Source organism: Eschscholzia californica, unplaced genomic scaffold (genome assembly GCF_041429995.1).
Source record: "Eschscholzia californica isolate CP2 unplaced genomic scaffold, dmEscCali1.0.p SCAF_3, whole genome shotgun sequence".
NCBI classification, from domain to species: Eukaryota; Viridiplantae; Streptophyta; class Magnoliopsida; order Ranunculales; family Papaveraceae; genus Eschscholzia; species Eschscholzia californica.
In genome coordinates this window covers 37971528-37995253 of record NW_028238420.1, presented here as the reverse complement: position 1 = coordinate 37995253, position 23726 = coordinate 37971528, and the positions used below count along the sequence as shown (strand labels likewise).

The following is a 23726-nucleotide window of genomic DNA, read 5'->3' as shown; positions in this document are numbered from 1 at the left end:
GTCAATATCTTAGTGGATGGTATATTTTCTTTCGTGAAAAATCTGTAAATATCGTGTAAAGTACACCCAGTTTTGTAACCTCCATTTTTTAACTCCTGCATATGGACCTGCAACAAATTTTTTTCCTGACCTGGATTGAACTCCCACTGTGGGTTTGTTTTTGGGCGTTTGCCTAACTCCTCAAAGATGGTCCATTGAACTCTCTTTCTGCCAGATTCTTTGATGATATGTGCTTTCAATCCCAACTTTGCCTTTATAATTTTTGTTTTGATTTTATTTTCAATCAAAATATATACTAAAAGAAAAGGAAAAAATGGTGGAACGGAGAAGAAAAAGTGGAGACGATGATGAGAGGTGGTGAAGATGAAGAAATGGTGATGGTGGTGCAAAAGTACTCCCCTTTTTTCTCCATAATATTTCTCTCTCTAATACGTGTAACAAAAAAAAATAGTTATCTTTCCTTTTTCTAAAATTATAAAATATGATACAATAACAGGATAAACTTGGAACTGAAGGTATATATTATTAAAAAAAAATCTGAAATAAAAAAAGACACCATATTGAAAGTTAATCAATACAAGGACTATTTGAGTGAATTAGTCATAAATTGCACTTAAAATGGAGTACTTTGAAATTATAAAGGTCACCATTTTGGGGAAAGCAAAAAAGTTTTCGGAGAAGACGGTGGAAAATCAAAGAAACGCAAACCAAACGCACCTTATAAGTCGCCGGCCGGTTGTTACCGGAGACGGCCGACAACTTCATCATCTTCTATCTCTCCCCTTTCTCCCTCACTTCCCTCTCCCTCTTTTGTCTTTCTCTCTTCTCCCCTTTCTCTCTCTAAATTCCGGCGAAGGGAATGGTCCCTGCACCGGAACCTTCGTTGAAATATACAAAAATAGAAAGAGGGAGAGAGATGGAGAGAGAGAGAGAGAGAGGGGGGGGGGGGGGGGGGGGGGAGAAAGGGATGAAGAGAGAAAGAGGAAGAGAGTCGGCCAGTTAGTGTTGGAGGGTCGTCGGAGTTTATAATCGCCGGAGTTAATATAAAATATGATACAAGAAAGACTATGTGATTCAAGGAAAAGATTTCTTTCTTTCTCTAATACAAAAATATACCTCTTGTATTTTTTATGGTATAAATTGTATTTTGGGTTTGGGTGATCAACCAACTCCTACTTTTTCTCAACAAAAAAAAAAAAAAAAACCAACTCCTACTTTCAAACCTTCCATCAACTATTCTATTCATTTCGAGCGTAAGATGGTTTCTGTTTTGTTTTCTCTTTGTCAAAATTTAACTTTGTCATAATAAAATGGATCCAATTCACATATCTATAAAAGTCAAACCTAACAAATCACATAAAAACAAAATATTTCAGTTTTACTTGAGTTCATCCACACTTTAAGTAAGATTGCTTATTTGACTTGGAAAAATCAAACAGTAACAAGAGTCTACTATTCTACTTGTAGTCCTAGTTAGACATCTGACTGGTTGGTATCTCTGGTTGGGGACCAAATATCAATTGGCAAAAGGGTGGAAGCCAAAATTAGTGTGATAGTCAAATATTCCATTGTGAACTCTCCCAATTTCTGCATCTTATTTTTAATAATTTTGTACTACCGGTCTGATTGAGATCCCACATAGGGTACAAACACAATGTCTTTTTGGACATTCCATTAAGACCAAACATTACCGTCTAAACTTGAATAGCTCTTGTAGTGCTCGTGTGTGTGTGTGTATATAAGTTGTTTGGAGAGACTTTCGTGAACGTAATATGATCATTATATTAAGAGTTATTTTCTTTTTAGCCTCCTAATTTGTGATCAGCTATTCTTTTTGTCCCGTGTTTTTTCGTAAATTCAAATTTGACACCCCTCTTTTAACTCCGCCAGTTAACTTTAACAAAGATGCCACCATTACCCTTCTTGTAAATATATTTTCAAAATAAAATTAATTAATTAACATTAAGAGAGAGAAAGAAGGGAGAGAGAGATGCCACCACTACCCTTTGATCTCTCTTAAACACTCCAAAGAAGGGGTTTCCCTTCGTAGGAAGTCTGGTTCAGATCTATTAAACCAAACCTACAGACCTCCGACGAAGGAAAATCCCTTCATCGGAGTGTTTAGAGAGAGAAAGAAGGGAGAGAGAAAAAGAAAAGGAAGAAGAGAGAAAGGAGGAAGAAGAAAAAGAAGATTCTTTTATTATTTTTATGGTTGAAGGTTGCCGGGAGGAAAATTTTTTGATCGACGACCTTCCGCCGGAGAAGAGAGATGTGAGGTGGAGAGAGATGCGAGGTGGAGAGAGATTTGAGGTGGAGTTGAAGTCGGGTTGAAAATGTATTTATAAGAAGGGTAGTTATGGCATCTTTATTTGAGTTAAACAACAAAGTTAAAAAAAAAAAACAATTCGAATTTACGAAAAATAGAGGGTCGAAAAAGAAGTTGGTCACGAAATAGAGAGCCAAAAAAGAAATAACTCTTATGTTACAAAAACATTAAAAAAAAAATAAAAAAAAAATAAAAAATAAAATAAACTTTGAGATTAAGTTCAAAGTATCTTTGGCACAAATACTTTTTGCTTTTCTTAACCTTCCAAAAGAAAGTGACAACAATGTCATATATATAGATAAGATTTATGAAATCTAATGAGTTATTTTTTAGTTTGTTTTGTGGTAGATATTTTAGGAGAGACAGTAGTGTACTTGGTTCAAAAATTCAAGAAAAGAATGAGATAATTGGTCCTACACCTTTTAAAAATCATAGAGGATATTAATATGATCCAAGAATCTTTCAGATGGTGCTAATCCACTACTTAGGAGACATGGTCAATATGTTATCTATTTGTTATGAAATCTAGACTTTTATGAATCTTCAAGTCAATAGGATGTGTGGAGAAGGAATATGGTATCTAGAAATTTTATATAATTAATTTCTAATTAGTTCTTGATTGACTTATTAATGATGTTTCTTTTTGTGAAAAAACTATTATTTTGTAGAGAAGTAAATGTAATATACCTAATACATCCATCTAAAAGATACTTGGATCATATTAATCTCCTCTAAGATTTTTAAGAGGTGTGGGACCAATGATCTCATTCAAAATGAATTTCACAAAGATGTAAACCTTTGAAGAACTTTGGCAAATAACATATGGAGCCAGGGCCGGTCCTGACTATTTGGTGGCCCGAAGCGAAGTCCAAAAATGAGGCCCCTCGTATTATCCGTATATTTTAGTTTCACCTTAGACCTTCATGAATCTAGGTCGAACCCGGTCCTATAGAATCTATGTAGAAACTAAATATATTTCCCATCATTCAAAAACGCACACATAGTGTAAATTTTATCAATTTAATCCTGGCTGGATTCATTGCAATAGTTAGCCAACCGGGAACACTTTTTTGTGATGCTAAAATGGGACCAACGGGTATTTGGGCGATTTTGTCTTTGGTTTTCCAGACCACTTGCTTTACGCGTTAAAGTTTTAAGACTTCATTCAATGACTTAAAGCATGAGGAGTTTTAGTTCTCAGACTACATTTAGTACCTAGAAGAAGAACCTATCGTTATATAACATATTTGAAAGTCAAGTTGCAATAAGATTTTAGTAATGTATTTTTTTTATGTGTTTGTTATCCCCCAGGAGTAACTTAAAACATTGAGTTTGAGATCTTATGACATATTGGGAGGAAATGATTCAAGTCTGACCGATTATTCTAGAATTCTTAATATTTTAAATAAAATATGATAACGTCATTCGGGCAAATGACTCGATCCGAAAAGTGGGTGTCGGCCCCATCAGCTTTTGGAGTTTAGCCCCATTTTTCGGACAATATGGCATTCCAATGTGAAGATGTCATTGTGATTGTATGCAGTAAATGTCATAAAGTGATCTGGACCCGTGTGGTGGTTGTGTGAGAGTTATTGGTCCTTGTGATTTGGTGATGCTGATATGGAGTAGAGGTGCTAGTTGGTATCGTGTTGTTGACTGATGCTCGTGGAGTCGTGGTAAGTAAATTAAAACGTTATAGAAGCAAATTAATGAGTCAGTGGCAAGTAACTTATAATAGTTTAACAATCCTATTATATGATAGTGATTACTAAGATTAGTACAATAGTATTAGAAAAAAAGAACAAAAATTACCTCTTAGTGATGATTAGTGTTGTTTTAGTGGAATGGGAAAAACAATGGTAGCCTTCAATGGAGAACTTGGAAAAGTCGGTTCAGCTGGGAAGGGGTCTGGGCATTTGGCTTTCACGTTTGGGAATAGGGAGGTTTCTAAAGTAGAGTGAAGGATATTGGGAGGGAAAAAAAGTAAGTGGGGAAGCATTTTTAGGTTAGTTTATTGAGTTGGTGGGCCCACATAAATACAAAATAATTGAGTGGGAAATAAGAATGTGGCCCAAACTATAACTTATTAAGTTGGGGGCCTTTAAAACTTATAACAAAAACAGATTACTATTGAAAACATTTGGAATTTGGGGGCCCTTAAAATGTGGGGGCCCAAAGCAAGGCTTTGCCTGCTTTGGGCCCAGGGCCGGCCCTGTATGGAGCCTATGTTCCCGGTTTTGCTTTCTATATAAATTCTCAACAAAAAAAGAGAGAGAGAGAGCTTCTATGGGGTGAGAAAAAGAGAAAGTCGCTAGCTTTACGTCTTTACATGAAAATCCATCATGGAAAAAAGAAGCACATGACCGTTGGTTATTTAAATTTCAAAACAGGGACGATATTTTGACACATGTTTTTATTATGGGGCATCAAAGATTTTGGCAAACTAGTTGGACCTTAACAAAAAAAATGTAGGAACTTCAAAAAAAAAAAATGTATGGGAGATTTTATAGGGATCTCCATTATTGCTAAAAGGGTCCCTTTAAGAAAAAACATTCCTCTTTTTATAGTTTGACCTAACGGGGAAAATTAACGTCGTAAAGTCAGAGGTTATTCAACCCAACAGACTTGACTGATCAACAAAGAAGCTACTCTTCTTTCATCTTCCTCATAACTCATAACCTTTGTTTCATCTTTTTTTTTTTCTCTCTCTCTCTCTCTAAAATTTATCACCACCAAGTCAAGCCATTTTCATCTTGATTTCACTCATTCTCTCTCGTTATCTCTTCCTCTCTCTCTCGCTCTATATTGCTCTATCTCGCTCTCTATCTCTGTCCTTCTGTGGTTGAACATCTAACACCCTATGTTTAGTTTTTTATAGATTTCTTGAAAAAACATTGCTTGAATACTTTAATCTACTGGTTAGAAACAAAAGGAAGAAGATTTGCAGACCTTATTTGGAAGTATTTCGTCTAGAAGTGGGTGAAAATCAAGAGAGGAAGAAACCCCCCAATTTTTCAGGTAAACCCAAAAATCTTACCCTTTTATGGTTTTATTAAGTAGTTCTTTAACAACAATATTTTCTTCATCTTTCAATCTATTGGCATATGCATGACCAATTAAAGTCTCTGCAAAATGATGGTTACAGATCTCACACACGACTTTCACCTTCCACATGTATTTGTCCATTGGTATTCCTTTTAACTTGAATGGACAATTGCATTTCTTAGTAATCTTTTTTCTCTTTTTGGTGGGCGGTTCTTTTGTTTTGGGGATTATTTCCGCCCATTATATGTAAACGATACTCTCCACTTCTTTCACATTATAGATCCATCTTCGGTTTTTTACCATCTTTCTGCGCAACATACTTACCAATAATAACAACCATCTTGTGTTTTTCTGCTAATTTCTTTTGCCATTCAACTATCTTGTCTCTCGTTTCAAATACGTGTTCAATTCGAAAACATTCACTAACATCAATGTTGACAAAACCTTCATATGATCTCGATCTTCTTCTTTCTTATCTGGAACTTCAAGGTTGGGTTCATCTTCTCCATATTCACTATCTCCAATTTGAAAACATTCAAACTCCGATAATGCTTCATTTCCTTCCGTTGCATCATGCCACTTTTTAAGTGTATTAGGACATCCAAAATCCCAAGTGGTTATACGCCATTTGAGATGGAACTTGTAAATAGACACATCAGCAAAGTCCTAAAGGAATACAAACAAAAAAACACATTTTTAGTACCAAGTTGGCCACAGACCAAAAAGTTTGCATTATACGACCCGAGGCGCCCGACAGGACTTCAGAGGTAACGGTGTACACCCACCGTAATTTACTCTAGTAACATAAGAAGTCAGAAAATTTGGTGTTCGGTCATCTAGTACCGATATGGTAGACTAATGATCGGCTCGAGCTCGTCGTAGTTGATGAATCAATTTCGGTTGTACCAGACCGAAAATACCTTCATGTTGAACAAACAAAAAAAATTCATACAACCAATAAATAGCCATAAAACATGTAAGAATGTGTTAGAGAATGTTCATATCCCTTTTGAAATACTGAATCTTGTCCAGAAATCGATTTTGTGGGATCTTGCATCTTGGCTATTTCCCCAAAAATTTTGGTAGTTGCTTCATATATGGTGTGGTTCCAACAATGAAGATACTTAGTGGCTTCAGAGATGAGTGCAATCCCACCTACTATTGTATATGAAAACAATACCACTTGCATTTCTCGAATCAAGAAAAAATATATTAAAGACAACTGAACAAATACTTTTTGCCTGTGTTATTTTGAAGAATGGCAAAGCTAGTACCCAAAAAATATAGTCCTGAGAAAATTATACAGACTTATTCTCTAAGTCAACACCTACTACAATCTTCAGAAAATAAGTTCATCGAATCGGCCTACGGCGCATGAGTGATCAGCCAATATAGAGATGATCTTTTCATGAGGGAGATTTTTATCTAGGGAAGTTTATTCTACAGTGAAATCTTCTCCATCATTTGAACTACATATGCGGTGTACTCTTTTATTCTTCTAGTTTTTGTCCCAGTTGGTTTCCTAACAAAGTTTTAACGAGGCAGCTAAAGTGTATCCTGCACGTCTCTCAATTTTTAGGAATGAACTTTTTTCTTTAGGGTGTGTTTGATATCTCCCATTTCCATGGAAATAAAAGAATTTCCATGGAAATAGGTATTTCCACCGTTTGATACGAAGTGTAATTCCATGGCTTTAATTCCCTAGGGAATCTATTTCCATGAAATAGTCCACTTTTAATTCCTTGCTCCCCCTCGGAATTAGTTTCCGTGGAAAGTCAAAAATCAAAATAAAAATATTTTAATGTATTCGGATACTTGAAACCTAAAATTTAGCTCCATATATGTTCAAAATGACATTTTCACCCATAAAATTTAGCAAAATAAATTTTTACTTATACATTGGACAAATGACGTTTATGTCCTTCTTACCAAATGACATGTTTACAAAGTTGTCAAAATGACATTTTGGATTTTTATAGCCAAAATTACATTCTTACCCTTTTATAATATCAAATCGACATTTTACCCTTATGTTGTCAAAATGACATTTTTACCCTCGTATAATATCAAAATAACATTTTTACCCTTAAATTAGTAAAGTGACACATGGTTAAATAATTTTACAACATAGGGGTAAAAATATAATTTTGAAAACATAAGGGTAAAAATGTAATTTAGACAACATAAGGATGAAAATGTAATTTTCGCAAACGTAAAAATATCATTTAGACTACATAAAGAGTAAATAAAAACTCTTAATTGAATATTATATTCGTAGAAATTAGTTGTCAACCAAATAACAGAGTTCGTAATTCCACGGAATAATAAATGACTAACAAACGAAATAACTCTTATTTCCACGGAGTAAATTCCGTGGAAGACTTTCTATGGAACTCTTGTATTTCCATGGAAATTGTTTCCTTGATATCAAACACAACCTTAGTCAAATTTTTGTCCCACTGTATTTTACTAACAAAATTTTATTGAGGAATTCGTCCCGTATGAAGAAAGGAAGGATCCCAAAGAATTGATGTTTCTTTTAGTTGTTGAATCTCTCTTGCAGAGACGATGATGATCGTCCAGCGGAGGTGTTGTAAATAGTGATGATGTGGTTAGTAGCACGATGTGGACATCGATTTTGATGGTTTAGACATGAAGTTCAAGAGGTGCCTATAGTATAAAGAACTTTTTTTTTGTTGAAGGAAGGATCAACCACCATATAATAAGAAGTTCCATTTTTTTCCCAAAAAAATCCACCTCATTTGACTCATGTGTTATATTAATGCTGAGTTGGCTGATGACAAGGCATATCCATTGAGATATGAGAGCGAGAAAGTCCAAATGGTCCAACCAAAAATCTAGTCTTTCAAGCGTCAGAAGTTTAAGGAAGGTATAAAACTTCCTTTTTCCTCCAATCTCTTTCTTCACCATATTCTCTCTCTCTCTCTCTACAAGTTTATACAGAAAAACAAGATTTCTTTGATTCTACGTATTAGTTCATCACCATTATCAAAAGGGCAAGACTACCAGATTCATAAAGACGAAATTAATCGGTATCAATTTTCTGTTTTCAGTAACTAATAACTAACTATTGCTTTCTTCTTCTCTTCCAATTTATTCAAATTCTGTTTCTCATTTTATTCGTCTTGCTTACAAATTTATCAATCGTTTCCATCTCTTCTGATAGATTTTCATCGATTCAACTTCTTCCTTTGTTTTTAATCTGTAACTTGTCTTCCAAGTTATCTTTATGTATAGTAGTTAACATTTTAGGGTTTTTATAGCTCTTGATTGGTATAGTAAAACATTTCTACTTTATTTTTTGTTCTTGATTTACAGAAATGGGAAACTGCGTTACAAAACCTAATATTTCTTCAGCTGAAATTGCTCCATCTGATTTCGCCGGATATTCTTCCGTTGTCAAGCTTTACGGATCGGTTTCTGGAGCTATTACTAACTTAATCCGAATAGCTCTTATCTACAAATCAGTACCTGTTCGATTCATTCCTAACGATAACCCTAATTTTGGTTCAGAAAATATTGTTCTTCAATATGGTTCTGATTCCGTTACAGGATCACCCGAAACGTTACTCCGTTACATTGAAGGAAAATTCCCTAAACCTCAGTTACTTGATTCCGTCGATTCTGCCGGAAATCAAGCGATTCCGGCTATTGTTTTGGCCGTTACTCTTCAACACAAGAGTATGATTTGGTATATCAAAAGCTTAGTAAATTGGGCTGAGGATCTTGCGACACGTGGAAATGCAAGAGCCGTTGATCCATCTATGGGAAGTCCAATAATGGAAGTGAGGAAGTTTGGAAGAAGCTATTCAAATTTGCTGGAATTGATGTTAGAACATGCTCAAATGGAGGAAAGGATCATCTTCCCTGTTTTTGAAAAAGCTGATAGAGGTAAGAAAAAAACCCTTGAATTTGTTTTCTGTTCTTGAAGAGATTTTGATTATGAATGGTGATTTGGTGGTGTTTTGATATAATTTGATTTGATTGTTGAAAATAGGGATATCTAAAGGTGTAAATGAAGATCATGCAAGGGATTTACCAATCATGAATGGTATCAAAGAAGATATTAAATCCATTGGAGTTCTTATTGCTGGAAGTCCTGTTTACCAGGAAGCTTTGTTCAATCTTTCTTTTAGATTGAACACTTTACAGGTTCTCTTTCACTTTATCTCTCTAGATTCTAAATCATGTCACAAATGACTCAAAATTAGTTTGAAACAATCATTCAAATGAGTTAGACATCACGAATCGTACAAAAACAATGCTTGAGTCAATTCAGACATCGAGTCAGATTTCATGTCTGACTTGAAAAGGAATAACACTTGAACCAAAAAGAAGTGCAGAACTTGGGTTTAAACTACAAATTAGATCAATGAATGAGATACAATTAGTGGGTAAATGTTGAATTTGATCTTAAACTCTTAAATTTGTTCAGGATCATTGCAAAGAACACTTCGAAGAAGAAGAAAAAGAGTTATTGCCATTATTAGAAGCAACAGAGTTGAGTGATGAACAACAAGCTAGAATGGTTGAACAATGCTTAGAAGTGATGGAAAGTACTCACTCTCATCTCTTTCACTTCCTAATCTTAGGTCTTCTTCCTCAAGATGCCATTAAGTACTTGAGTTTGATCACTAAATGCACGAAAAATGGAGATCGAATTAGCTCGACGCTACGAACATTAGCTACTCAGATTGAAAGCACAATATCATCATCAAATCGGAAACCCTCGCAATTACAACAACAACAATATCATCTAGCTAGGTATAGAGGCACGATGCTTTCGAATGAAAAATGTCAGATGAGCTAATCTAGCAGTTTTAATGTTCAAAATTGTATGTTAAATAATCAGTAGTTCAATCTCTAGTTCTTTCTCATTAGTTGCTTGGAAGTTGGATCCAAAATTTCAAACAATTATGTTATGTTTGTGGGTTCTTTGTGCTCTCTATTGATCTCATTGTTAGAAATACTAATTGCAGTTAGCAAAGTACTTAATGCCAGAGAATAGTTGTTTTTCCTTTGTTATTATTGTCTCAAGTTTGGAAGAACTTCTAATTGTTTACTTCCCATTCCTTTAACCCTCTTATTCATGAATTTTGAAGGGTTTAGTTGAATAGTTTAGTTGTGGGAAATAAGGTTATTACAAGGAGAGTGGGTGAGTGAGTCTTTATTAGAACATCCCACCAGTTCATTGATCAAATCACATCTGGGATTTGTATTAAAAATGATTATTATGGTGGTGGTGATCAAAATGATGGTGGATCATAGATAGTATTAAATGTACTTCCATATTTTTTATGGTGGTGAACTGCTGAAGATATCATATAGTAGTGACAAAAATGACAAAATATTGTGGTGACCCGGTCAACAGATGTATAGAATAAATTAATAAATTCGTAGATATTGGTTTCCGATGTGTTCTTCTTTGTAATAGTGTAAACGGTTAAATTTGTGGCCATCCAATCCTAAACTAATTTGACTATGAGTGAAAAGGATGTCCCTCACGTGTGGTGTGGTTAGCCTAACACGTGTTTTTTTTTTGTTTCAGGTGACGTGGAGCACGTTGACTTTTAAGCCTATCACGTGTGAGCCTAGCTCTGATATCATGTTAAGTTTGTAGTCGCCCAACTCAAAACCAATTAACAATGAGTGGAGATGACCTATACATTAGATTCTTGGTTGCTAGTTACCCTTCTCTCATGTAAGACTTCTCACATAAACTAGAGAGTCGACTGTCCAATATCTAATAAATCTAAAAAATTTAACGGATTTGGACAGATTTTGAACACTATATTTTTTTAGATAATCTTTGTGATTAAGTCCGACTTGACTCGACCCAATGAATGATATAACCCAAGGTCACCCGACTGGACCGACTCCCACGCTAGACATCGGCCCTTTTGATCCATGGATGAGAGACCCATCGACAAGCTGTCCCACCAACAAATACTGACATGGCATATCAATGGATGAGAGACCCATCAACAACCGGACCCACCAACAATTACCGACATGGCATAACCACAACGTGTCACTACATTGATTTTCTTCACCAACACATTTCGGTTTCGATCAATTTTGTTGTAGCTCAGAGCCTCAGACAAAAGAAAAAACCTAATCTTCACTTTCATAACAAAAAAACAAAATCCAAATCTCAATCCTCTCTAATGGCGGATCTGAACATTATTAATTCACAAGTCAAAGAAGAAGAAGAAGAACTCAACCCAATTTCTCGAGCAGTCGGTGGCACCGAATTCAGTTGGTGTCGAGCCGTACCTGGTGGTACAGGCATAACAGTTCTTGCTCTTCTCTTTTCCAAATCCCCAAATCTTGAAATTCTCCATAAATCAATTCATAATCTCCAAATTTCACATCCTATTCTTCGTTCTAAACTTACTACTTCTATTAACAACGACAACAACACTTTCTCTTTCTTAATTCCTCCTTCCCCAAATCTTAAGATCCAATCTTTTGATCTTAATTCAACATCTAATCTCATTCAAAATCTCCCTCATTCTTTATCACCGTTTCATCGAATTCTTGAACATGAATTGAATCAGAATATCTGGTCAGAAACTGAATCTGAAGATTTCTTGGAACAAGATCTCGATTTGTTCTGTGTATCACTCTATTCTTTAGAGGATTCAAAATGGGTATTATCATTTAGGGTTCATACTTCAATTTGTGATCGTACTTCTGCTGTTACTTTACTAAGTGAATTACTTGTTTTGATTGGAGATAATGGGGAAAATTTGGAATTGGGGGGAAATGAAGATAAGGTTAATTTGGGGGTTGAAGATCTTATACCTAGTGGGAAAGCTGATAAACCATTTTGGACTCGTGGGGCTGATTTATTTGGGTATTCTTTGAATTCATTTAGGTTTTCGAATTTGGGTTTTGAAGATTTTATCTCAAAGCCTAGATCTTCAGGTGTTGTTAGGTTGCAGATGAACCCTGACGAAACTGAACGGCTTCTAGCTGTAAGCAGCAAAACTTGATCTTTCTTTTTTGGTGTTTTATAGTAGTATTTCTTGGTTTAAAAACTTCAACTTTAGGTTAGGGTTATAATAATATGATATGCTTCTTAAAGTTAGTTAGAATTTGATATAAACTATTGATTACTTGTTTATTAAGAGATGAACCTCTTTTACTTTAGGTTGCCCACTTGCCACTGACCAAAAAACCCTAAGGTTGCACTCATAACAAAGAACATGAAGATGTGTACTTTAATTTCTTTCAATGTTAGTACTTCCATACCTTTGAGTATATGTACTTTTACTTTCAGTACTTACTGGGTAATTGATTTGAGTTATTAAATTGGCATCCGGCATAAAGTAGTACATAGGGAATGAAGGCGAGTTTGTAGGCTGAGCGGATGAGCTAGGCATAAGAACTTGTGCCACTTAAGCATCGATATTTTGGATCCAATATGCTTTGAGTTTTGATCAGGCTTTGATGCATATATCTTGTATGCATTTTGTTATAATTGGAAGGCTTTGATGGTTACCTTGTAGTTGTCTTTTTGTATCTTGCGGTTGTGTGGGTAGGAGATCTCGGTTGTGAGTATCTCGGACCATTTTTCTGATTCCCATTCTGGATTACGCTTAGATGCTATTCATATTAGTGTATCCATTTGGCATTAAAAAAAAGGGTTTGATGTATTTGAAAACATTTGGAATGTTTTTTGAAGAACTATTTATTTTTCATTTCAAAGATCTTATATATCATTTTGGAAGATTGATGGAGTGTTCAAGATGGGGTGTGGGTTCCAGGACTTTGTGTCTTCTTGGAATTTGAATTACATTTTTGAAGCTCTCCGGGAGACCGGTTTCTATGATACAGAGAGTGGTTTAAATTCTTTGAACTCTTAGAAGACCTAGGTTTGCAGGATTCAGGAAACTTACGTGCTGAAAGCATCCATAACCATAAAAACTTGAATGCAACGATTGATACTTAACGGCATAATTTTTATTGCAGAGATGCCAAGAAAGAGGAATCAAACTATGCGCCGCTATAGCAGCGGCTGGAATGATGGCTGCACATTCCTCGAAAGAGCTTCCTGATTACCAATGGGAGAAATATGCAGTTGTGACTTTCATTGACTGTCGCAAATTTCTGGACCCACCTCTTCAAAGCCATAATCTCGGTATATTCCTTTCTAGGATTTTTATATAAGCAACACTGATGTTGAACCGTCCACATAAAATGAATTGTGCTCGATAAGAAACCAACTCTGTTGCTAGGTCTAGGTTAAATTCCAATGCATCTGATATAAAGTTTGTACATGAACTCTTTAACACGAAATCGAGTCAGACCCACATGAGAAACGTAAAGTTGGAAAGGAATTCTAGAGTCATATGTAACTTGAGTTACTCAACTCGTCAGCAATATGCTTCAGAATTTCATCTGATTGCAGTTCATATGGAATCTAGCCATCTAGGTTGATATTAAGTTTATTAACTATTAAAGTCATACTCTTTTCTCTTTGTTGTTTAATGGATAACATGATTATACTTGCAAAACCTTGAAGCAGATGAATTCGATGGCTAGACAGGATCCTAGTTAGAATGGACTCTGGAGTTAACATGAGTAAAATGAGCTTTCAACTTCACATCTCAGACCTTGTATTCGTTGTCAAACTATTATCCACTGAGCCTGCCTGGTGGTTAATAAAAATCAATGAAATACTCTTTTGTTGAAGAAGCGGTTGCATCAAGTGTTTTCTGATTGATAATTTGATATAGATGGATGTGTTCATCTTTTCCAATCATGTTGCTAGTGTACATTTATTAGCATGAGAAATTCCTAAGTATTTATCAGAACAAAATCTTGATATTTACAGGATTTTACTGCTCAGCTATCCTAAACACACAGGACGTAAATGGAGAAGCAGAACTATGGGAGCTAGCAGCTAAATGTTACATGACCTTAACAAATGCTATGGACTCAAACAAGCATTTCACAGACATGGCTGATCTGAACTTCCTAACCTCTAAGGCCATCGATAACCCTGGCTTAACTTCATCTTCATCAATGAGAACATCGTTCATCTCAGTCTTCGAGGACCAAGTGATCTACAACACTAACGACTTACACCAAAAAATCGGACTCGAAGATTATGTTGGGTGCTCATCAGTTCACGGAGTTGGCCCGTCTATAGCCGTTTTTGACACTATAAGGAATGGTGGACTTGATTGTTCATGTGTTTATCCGATGCCCTTGCATTCAAGACAACAAATACAAACTGTTATTGATCATATGAAGAAGGTTTTGATTGATGCCTGTGATTAGGTTTAAATCATATGAAGAAGGTTTTGACTGAGAAGTGTATAGTGTATACTACTAAGATAACTACATTCTAAGATTGGGTTTCTCTTTAATAAGTATTTTTGAGCTTATAAAGTACCCTTCAGAATTTCTGTCCTGGGTTATCATTACTCTGTTTTACCCTGCAAATTCTTGTTTACGAACTTAAAAATTGATCGTCGATTTTGCAGATTTTTGGAAGTATTTTTTCATGTCAAATTAACAAGTAGGGAAAGTTTTCCTTGTTATACATGAATGATCCACAAACATTGGTAAACATCACTTCTCAAATATTTTTGTTTTGGCTAACCCAGACGTTGAAGCTAGAGAGGAAGTGCCCGATGGAACATATGCTAGCGTGCTTATAAGCATTAAAATACTAACTGTGACAGTTTTACTTGTTATACATGAATGATCCACAGACACTGGCAAACATCATTTTCAGAATTGTTGGTTAAGCAAGAGATGTGATATCTTTTATTTCAGCACTCCATTATTTCAGCACTCCAAGACCTTGAAGGCTGAAGCTAGAATCTCTATTGTTTAATCTAGCAAGGACTATAAATCCTCCACTCAAATAGACTACCCTTGTCATGTGGATTTGGTACGGCCTAGGGGGCATAAGGAAGAAATGGTACGGTCACGTAGGCGCCCCTTCATTAATCTTGGGCCATCCATCTATCTTCGCGCCCCACGGATTAGACTTAGACCAAGTGCCCCCCAACATACATAACCCGTAGGTCATAGACTGCTTAGTCTGAGACCACGGGAAGTGTCATGAGAGGGTTGGGCTAAGAGCAAAAGTACGAGTCACACTTAGAGCATCTCCAACCCCAGCCTGTCTTAGGCCGAAAAAACTATTTTTTCACCCAAAATTTTTGCCCTCAGCTCAGCATCTAAAATTCAGTTCCAACTCCAGTCTTTTTTGAGGCCGAAAATTTGTTCATGTGGGAAACGTGTGTGTAGACTTTTATTTGGTGTGTGAAAAACGTGTGTGATTTTATGTATATACAAAACACGTGTTTGAACTATTTTCGAAATAATATTTTTTTTCCAAGGTTGAAAAATTATTCGGGGACCGATATCCGGTGGGATGTATTTTAATTATTAATATTTAAGTTTTTCTAGAATTTTAAAAAGAATTAAAACTAATTTAAATTACAAACTTATTATTTACATTAAAAAAAATAAATGGGAAAAGATTATCCAACGGCTAAGATCACCCCAACATGACCGTTGGGACTCCCCAACGGTCATGTTGGGGAGCCTTCAGTCGCCCCTAATGTTAGGGGCGACTGAAGGTGCGGCTCCAGCCTCCGCCCCAGACGACTGGGCCTGGAGCACCAGCGGAGGTCATAAATTTGAATTTATGGCCTCCGCCCGGCTGGGACTGGAGTTGCTCTTAGATGCTAACAAACATTACCCAATTTAGTACATATAGACAGTTGTGGGAAATATATGACATGAACATACCCTTATAAAAGTTCATCTATCATCCCCTTATAGAAGTTCATTGTATAAGGTAGGCGAAATGTAACAAATTACAATAAATAAATCATGGAAGGTTAGGTGTCAATACTCAATAGGGTAAGATGTATAATATATGGTAACTTTAGTAATAAATTTTTTGCTAGTTTTAGTACTATCTTAATCCATTATAATTGCTCAAAAGAAATTAATCAAAAAACTAAACCTTAAAAACACAACTTTATATTAGCATTTGTTGCTATCATTATGTAAAGTTTGCCTAATTCAACTCAATTAAAACCAACTCAAAATGTTTCGAAACTTGGGTAAAACAAAAATGAACAATTTGTTTATTTCTAAATTTTTTCAAAGTGGGGGCAATTATGTTAACAAAAAGATAAAACACCCCCTCGACGGCCCCTTTATTTACTGCTTTGCTTACGTAGCGAATTAGACCAGGAACGTTTTGGTCTTCCACCCATGTCTTTCCGCACCGATCATAGATGAAAAGACTAAAATACCCTCAGTCTTATTTGGAACGGACACCAAAAGACTGATGGAGTGTTTGTATCAGCTTTGGCATGTTAAATGTAGAAAATATTGTAATGGTAAATTTGTAATATGGAGATATACTTTCAAACCCTATCCGGTATAGATCTATAGGGAACAATAAACAACATCTCAATATGATTTAAATCAAGCAATCGATTACATGGATAAACTTAATGTTATATTTAAGGATCAAACATCTTCTTGTTGACATACATTTCACTTAATGTTATAATCCTCGAAGAGAAAAATAAAAATCATTTTTCTTTGTAAGAGTAATATCTAAGATTATTTTCCCTAAACCCATTGGTTATACTGCTTGAAGATTAATCTCTCTAACTTATGAATTCATCAACTAATCTTGCAATATCAAATTGACCATGACAAGAATCAACAACATTAATCACTTGTTCAAAAGTAGAAACACTACATGGAATAACTAATCCATTCCTCTGGTCAAACCCAAACTCAGCCTCAGTCTTCTCTAATAACATCTTGAATAAAGGATGAGATAAATAACCTGTGGGAACGATAAATCTTCGACGTTCTTCTCCTACGTAAATAGCCAAAGATCCTGTTGGTGTAGTAGTAGGAGACTCTTCAAATTGATCAGTTAACAAATACTCAAAATGATCAGCTGATGATTGTCTACTTGGTGGAAATCCACCGCTCCCGGAACGTATAACCTTCTTAGCTAACTTCTTAACTGACTCCATCTAGCTTCTCCTCCTCCTTTCTAAGAGAATACCCCAGAGAGAGAGAGAGAGAGAGGGACAGAGAGAGTTTGAGCAGAGAGATTTAAAGAGTGGGTGGGATCATATAATGGGGATGAATTTGTAAAATGGTACTCTCTTTTACTTAGAAAAGTGGATTGATGGCGCCACCGTCTCGGCAAGGTCCCGACATTACCCTTGGATCTGCTACTAAAAATATGTGAGAAACCAAAGTTGTATATTATTTGACAATATTCACAATATTCCAACAATAGGAGATTATATATATATATATATATATATATATATACTTTGATATTAAAACAACAATACTAATGAAAGAAGGAAAAGTGATTTTGAGGAATACTAATTGTTTTATGGTAAAATAATTGTTCTCTAGGTTTTATGATTACAAACAAGTTGAAGAAAATAAGTCAAAATAGGCCTCTACCAAAAATAGAAGGACGTGGGAGGGTGAAAGAAGAGTAAGAAAGAGGTTGACATTATGAAAAGAGAAGTTTTATAGGGCCCTTCCCTTTTGGTTACAAGGACCCCTCCTGATGAATTCAGTACAAACTCACCATATTCACAAGAGACCATTCGGCATGAATCGACTGAAATTCACTCCAGAAATGTAGTGAGAGGGCTATGTGGCCCGTCGCCAAAGTTACTTTAAATGTCATTTACAAAACGGAGGGCCTCTTGACTAACCGTTGTTGTTTTTTGTTGCAAGCTTGACTAACTGTTGGTGGAATTTAACTTCATTTGCGCTTGAATTTCTAATGTTATAATTTTTCTCAACCTAAAATTTTGTCCTATTATTTGACCATTATCAAACCTCCCTTACCAGTTACCACCATCACCTACTCGGCTACCTCCTTACTATAACTAAACAACCACCACTACCCTCATCGTCACGATTACTAAACATACACTACCACTACTACCACACCTTCACTACCATAAACATTATCACTACATATCTACCTCCATAATCACCACCACCATCGTCATACCACAATCAACATTATCACCACCGGACTACTACACCACCAAAATGAAAGAAGAAGGCTGAAAACTTATGCTCACTACTTCAATCTTCTTTAAGAACTATTACTTTTTAGTCTTTTTATTTTCTAATTTCTGATTTTTTTTTTGTTTAAAAGAAAAAGGAAACAACCCAAGCTATTAACTTCGCCAAACTCACTGAGTTGCCCACTTGCTCGTGCAACCACTAAATCAGGAATTCGACCAAGGACCGACTAGTACTTTCCTCGAATCTTAGCTAATTTTCGAGTCACTCAATCAAACCGTCTGAGCATTAATGCATAGTTATGAACACAAGTTTCATGTTTAACCCACAGTAGGTGTAAGAATAATGTAAAGTATTCTGATATAAGAAAAAAAAAAATTGTTTTGCGAGATGGTCGTACATAAGTACCGGGTTTTGCGAAAGGGGTATGACCGTTTAATATTTTGCAACGGGTTCGTGGACTAAATTTGACCAGTTAAGATTTAACGCCGTGAAGTTTTAACACTGTTAAATTTTAACACCGTTAATTCTAACTACATTAGATACAAACTTATGGTTATATTTAAGTAAACTTCATACAATTTTGACACTGATTCGCGAAAGTAACAACTATTTTTTTCAAGATGTCTTAGCTACTTTTATTAAGAACTCAGATAACTTCGAATTTCTTCTAAATTATTAGATCAAACAAAATGATCCCATTAAAATGGTTAATGAATTAGTCATTTTAGTGCACAACAACGCGCTAATGTTGTAACACTAGACCGCATTGTAGTCACTTCCAGCGCAGTCATCTAAAGTGTACAACATTCAGTTTTTTATGTCTTGTTGGCTTCATGCAAGTGAATAACATAATGTACACATTCCACGTACATTAACATTGCCCAGAAACCAAAGTTTGATTAAAAGTACATGGTATATGGTTAATAACTCGCTCGTCAAAATATTCAAACTACTTAAAGTATAATCTAAATCATTATCCGGTGAAAGTCAAAGGTTGAAAAAACAAAAAGTATAATCAAAATCATTATCCGGTGAAAGTCAAAGGTTGAAAAAATAAAAAGGGAAGAAGATGAATGAATAAGTTGTTTTTGTTTACAAAAAAATGTGATATTAGCCAAGTTTTATTAATAGATTTTACATGAGGAGGTTACTTCAGGTAACATCACTACATCTACATAACGGCGTTAACTTTCATCTAATGTGAAGTTAAATCTAACATTTATTTAACGGTCAATCCTAGTCCACGATCCCTTTGCAAAATAATAAACGATCATGTCCGTTTCGCAAAAAAAAAAACTCAAAAGAAAAGTGCTAAACGAATGTGGGTCACATTCTAAAACCCTCGCTTCGAGCCACCGACCGCACGGTACCCTAGCTTGGAAAATGGAGGATCCTTTGCAAGACTTTTTTTTTTTTTCTTTTTTGTTGAAGCTTTGCAAGACTTAGAAATTTGATTGGAAGCCTGTTTACCATCCACATCACAGGATACTCCAGTCAAAAACTTCAATTTCTCTTGAATACCATTTTTTCTACAGCATCAGTTAACTCCATATCATTCTTAACTTAGCAACTCGTTCCGCTGCTTGGGTATTTAGCTATTGCTACCTACATATGATCAATAAGACGATACCTAAAGAACGGTCTACTCATTTGTCCCTTGGTTGAGGCTTAGATGTCAAGGACATTAACCCATCTATCGGGCCTTATGTTTTGGGTTGAAACTTAGGACAAGGTAATGGGTTTAGCAAGATATTGCTCAATTCAAAGAAACCCAATCAATGCATGCCCATCAGAAAGGGTTTGATCATCTTCATGTTTCGTTCAGAGAGAGAAAGATAAATCAAAAATATAAAGAAGTCATAATTAAATCTAATTCATAACAAAAACCTAATTCGAAGTTTTAAGAGAATACAGTGACTGATAAAACTTCATACTTAGGTCTACAATAACTTAAAATAAAGTTGTGTTTATCAAAACTGAAGAAGCAAAATCCATACTGAACCACCAAGAAAGATAGAACCAACAAGCAATAACTTAGAGCCTTCTTCCCCTTCTACCACCCTTTCGGCGAGTGCTGTCAGTAGGAATAGGAGTAACATCCTCTGAAACATTACAGAACATAACGAATAAGAGGGTAGTTACGGTACATAAAACAATTATTCGGAGTTTTGAATATTTGTGTACAATTATATGAAGTTGGAAAAGTTATAGAAGAATAACTGAAATGTACAAAGACGTACCAATTCGACCAATTTTCATATCATTACGAGCAAGGGCTCTCAAAGCTGATTGAGCACCTGGACCTGGTGTCTTTGTCTTGTTTCCTCCAGTAGCTCGAAGCTTAATGTGAAGAGCATTGACACCAAGTTCCTAAACAAAAGCAGATAAAAAAGAGACAACTTTGTTTTTAGACCAAAAAGAAAATAGAATAGGATCTATTGAAATGAAATACCATTAAGTTTACTAGGGCTAAGCAATCAAATATTGTAAATACGATAGAGAAAGTCTAACGGTGGCAACCCAAAAGTTTGAAATAGGGTTTAGTTACGGCTATCCATATCACTATATATATGAATGAAGGCAAATTTGGGAGTTAACCTTGCATCTCTTTGCAACATCAATTGCTGCCTGCATGGCTGCATATGGAGAAGACTCGTCCCTGTCAGCTTTGACCTTCATTCCACCTGTTTTTGAATAAAAACAGAGATTAAACGTACAATTAAAACGTCATACTAGTTCAGTACTTTGAAGATAGATAAAAGTAAAGAAAGCTAAATGAAAACCAGAACATGGGCTTTTTCTATAAACCCATTCAACTATAAGAGTAGTGGAACTTCAACTACACAGTAAAGCTATACATACCAGTGACACGGACAAGGGTTTCTCGTCCAGACAGATCAGTAACATGCTGCAGTTAAAAAGAATTTGTTTAAAATTTGAAAATTAAGGAATAAAACGGAACGAAAAAGACTAGAAACTAGTTAATTACTTACGATGAAAGTATCATTGAACGATGCAAAAATATGGGCAACTCCAAAAACAATCTGCCCTTCGGGACCACCAGGTCCAAGCTTTGGGGCTTCTTCCTTTTGTTCCTTAACCTTTCTCTTCGACTATAAAATCCGATATAGAAACATAATAGAAAAAAATAAACAAGTTAGTTCACAAATGCAAAACTATAAATACAAATGCCCTAAAATTACAATATTTGTGCATATACTTGTTTGAGACTAGGAAGTCTTAGCCATGGATCGATTATTAGATCTCTAAGATTAACACATTATTTGATGATTTAGTATATGAGCGTAACATAACGAGAGATCCTCCAGGGTTACAACGAAACATTTATATATGTTAATAAGAAACTTTAATCATAAGAGTAATCTTTTGAAGAAACAATAACCATTAGCAAAAATCGAGAAAATAGGGAAGAAAAGCTTGAATCACGAACTAAAAAAACCTAAATCTTTCAAATTGGAAAGATGGGACAAGACATTTGAAGTTACTAATATTTTTTATTTTTGATTAGATGAAGTAAATGATAAATATTTAACCTTTCAGTCAAAAGATAACCTAAATGCTAGAAGAGAGAAAGAAGGAAGCAGATTAAAGAAATCAAGTACAGTATTTCAGTTTCATTCAAGTACGATTAACATTTTAAAAGTTAGGATAACAGATTTACGAAACGAGAAGACATTTCAAAATGAATCAAAGAACAAAATTTGTTAGTCAATCAAAGAAACTAGAGAAGAAGATGAGAAATCGTTACCATGGTTTCAGGTGAGAGATAAGATCGAGAGGTTTTTTTCTAGGGTTCAAGTAGAGTTATCGCCTGCCTGCCTGCCACTCTCAGAAGGGAAGAACAAGCTTCTTCTTTTCTTATATATAGTACATACAATTAGGGTTTTGGTTGGTGGCCTATTCGGGGCATCCAGAATATTTTAGGGGGAATAAGGACTTTAGTCTAATAATATGATTTAGATGACAACTTTATTTTGAGTCCAAAAATAGGTTTGTTTGCTTTTTACCTCTTGATCTTCGTCTCCCACGTTCGACCACCCCCATCATCTCCGACCACCACCACCGTTTATCCCTCAACTTTATCAATCTCTATTTTTTGTTTCTTTCTCTTTCGTCATCTCTTCCTTTTCCTCATTCTCTTCTGGTAAAAGGTGAGTCTTCGCCGAAACAGGCGATCTGGTTTGGGAAGCCCCGAACCAGGTCAGGTGCCTAGTTTAAGAGATTTCCCCCAAAACCAGGTTACCCTACTTAGTTTAGGAGATTTACCCAAACCTGGGTACACTGTCTAGTTTTGGGGAACCACACAAACCAGGTTGGTTATGGCAATGCACTCCTTTGCCAAACTGAGGGAGAGGTAAGGAGAGAAAGATAAGGAAAAAGAAAGACGAAGAGAGAAAAGTGGGGGTGGTGCTAGTTGTCGGAAGTTGTGGAAGTGGTGAGAGAAATACCCAGATGACTGTTACCGATGGTTATAACGAGCAGTTGTCGAGCGCCTCGAAGGAATAGGCGGCCCGGTTTCAGTCATTTTTTTCTTGAGATAAACCAGAATTTCATTCATAGAAGGATTACAATCCAACAAATTACATGGTTTTGATAGTTTTGAATCCTTTGAGTACAACATGGATTTACTAAAGTAAATAACAACATCAAACTTACAACAGTAAAGACAATATGAAGGGAAAGGATTACAAGATTGCAAAAATAAAATAAAAAAACCTAAAGATCACGAAGGAGACCCTAAAGCTCGTGAATTTTGTTATACTTAATTATATATAATCAAGATTTGTGTGCTGAATCTCGAGTAAGTTGAAAAATCATAGCCGCACAAGTTGTAGGCATTCAAATCCTTCTTTCTCGACCTTCAACTTTCGTATGACGATCTTTGGTTGAAGTCCTTCTTGCTGTTGTTATCTATGTTACAACTTACAACTACTCCATCGGCAAAACCTTTTTCTCCGTCTTCTGTTTGGTGATTTGGGTGTTGATTTAATGAAGTTTTATTATCTTATTCTCGTTCAACTTCTTGATTCTGAGTCGAATCCATCATATACAACAAAAGAAGACCCTAAATCCACAATCCCAGAAACACTGTATACCCAACAACAGAAAAACTGAAATTGAAAGTACAGAGAAAACGAAAAAAGTAATATGATTTCTATAAAGAAAGAGATGTGTCTATCTGTAAACCCCCAACTTATCTTCTAATAATAATTTCTTATTAACTATGAAAAACTAAACCAAA

General features: G+C 35.4%; 3 protein-coding genes and 1 pseudogene across 4 annotated transcripts; 2 read left to right on the top strand and 2 right to left on the bottom strand.

Moving 5' to 3' along the window:
- The first annotated feature begins 8226 nt into the window (after nt 1–8226).
- Nucleotides 8227–10412, top strand: LOC147550050 (uncharacterized). Of its 2 annotated transcripts, XM_086672603.1 has the most exons (4): nt 8227–8424; nt 8711–9283; nt 9390–9544; nt 9828–10412. In XM_086672603.1, exons 2-4 carry the CDS (start codon nt 8713–8715, stop codon nt 10200–10202), a joined length of 1101 nt encoding a protein of 366 aa, XP_086528729.1. In that variant the 5' UTR covers nt 8227–8424; nt 8711–8712; the 3' UTR covers nt 10203–10412. The 2 variants fall into 2 exon arrangements, with proteins under 2 accessions (XP_086528729.1, XP_086528730.1); XM_086672604.1 differs by lacking the exon at nt 8227–8424 and having other exon boundaries at nt 8594–9283.
- Nucleotides 10413–11387: 975 nt separating this feature from the next.
- Nucleotides 11388–14917, top strand: LOC147550049 (GATA zinc finger protein). The gene is made up of 3 exons (XM_086667474.1): nt 11388–12372; nt 13370–13538; nt 14235–14917. The coding sequence occupies exons 1-3, from the start codon at nt 11560–11562 to the stop codon at nt 14681–14683; spliced, it is 1431 nt and encodes a 476-aa protein (XP_086523600.1). The 5' UTR covers nt 11388–11559; the 3' UTR covers nt 14684–14917.
- A 2132-nt stretch (nt 14918–17049) lies between these two features.
- On the bottom strand, nt 17050–17430 carry LOC147550048 (auxin-responsive protein SAUR23 pseudogene; annotated as a pseudogene).
- Nucleotides 17431–20312: 2882 nt separating this feature from the next.
- LOC147550047 (small ribosomal subunit protein uS11y-like) lies at nt 20313–22375 on the bottom strand. Its single transcript, XM_086667076.1, has 6 exons — nt 22233–22375; nt 21457–21576; nt 21326–21371; nt 21062–21147; nt 20704–20833; nt 20313–20565 (listed from the first exon to the last, which is right to left on the bottom strand). Exons 1-6 carry the CDS (start codon nt 22233–22235, stop codon nt 20498–20500), a joined length of 453 nt encoding a protein of 150 aa, XP_086523202.1. The 5' UTR covers nt 22236–22375; the 3' UTR covers nt 20313–20497.
- Nucleotides 22376–23726: the final 1351 nt, after the last annotated feature.

What these genes read in the sequence shown, in the direction of transcription:
- LOC147550050 (XM_086672603.1), top strand. Translation starts at nt 8,713, where the DNA reads ATGGGAAACTGCGTTACAAAACCTAATATTTCTTCAGCTGAAATTGCT. An exon ending in TTTTGAAAAAGCTGATAGAG is followed by an intron (nt 9,284 to 9,389) that starts GTAAGAAAAAAA and finishes TGTTGAAAATAG; the next exon opens with GGATATCTAAAGGTGTAAAT. An exon ending in TTAGATTGAACACTTTACAG is followed by an intron (nt 9,545 to 9,827) that starts GTTCTCTTTCAC and finishes AAATTTGTTCAG; the next exon opens with GATCATTGCAAAGAACACTT.
- LOC147550049 (XM_086667474.1), top strand. Translation starts at nt 11,560, where the DNA reads ATGGCGGATCTGAACATTATTAATTCACAAGTCAAAGAAGAAGAAGAA. An exon ending in AAACTGAACGGCTTCTAGCT is followed by an intron (nt 12,373 to 13,369) that starts GTAAGCAGCAAA and finishes TTTTTATTGCAG; the next exon opens with AGATGCCAAGAAAGAGGAAT. An exon ending in TCTTCAAAGCCATAATCTCG is followed by an intron (nt 13,539 to 14,234) that starts GTATATTCCTTT and finishes TGATATTTACAG; the next exon opens with GATTTTACTGCTCAGCTATC.
- LOC147550047 (XM_086667076.1), bottom strand. An exon ending in CGTTCAATGATACTTTCATC is followed by an intron (nt 21,372 to 21,456) that starts GTAAGTAATTAA and finishes TTTTAACTGCAG; the next exon opens with CATGTTACTGATCTGTCTGG. An exon ending in TATGAAAATTGGTCGAATTG is followed by an intron (nt 20,566 to 20,703) that starts GTACGTCTTTGT and finishes GTAATGTTTCAG; the next exon opens with AGGATGTTACTCCTATTCCT.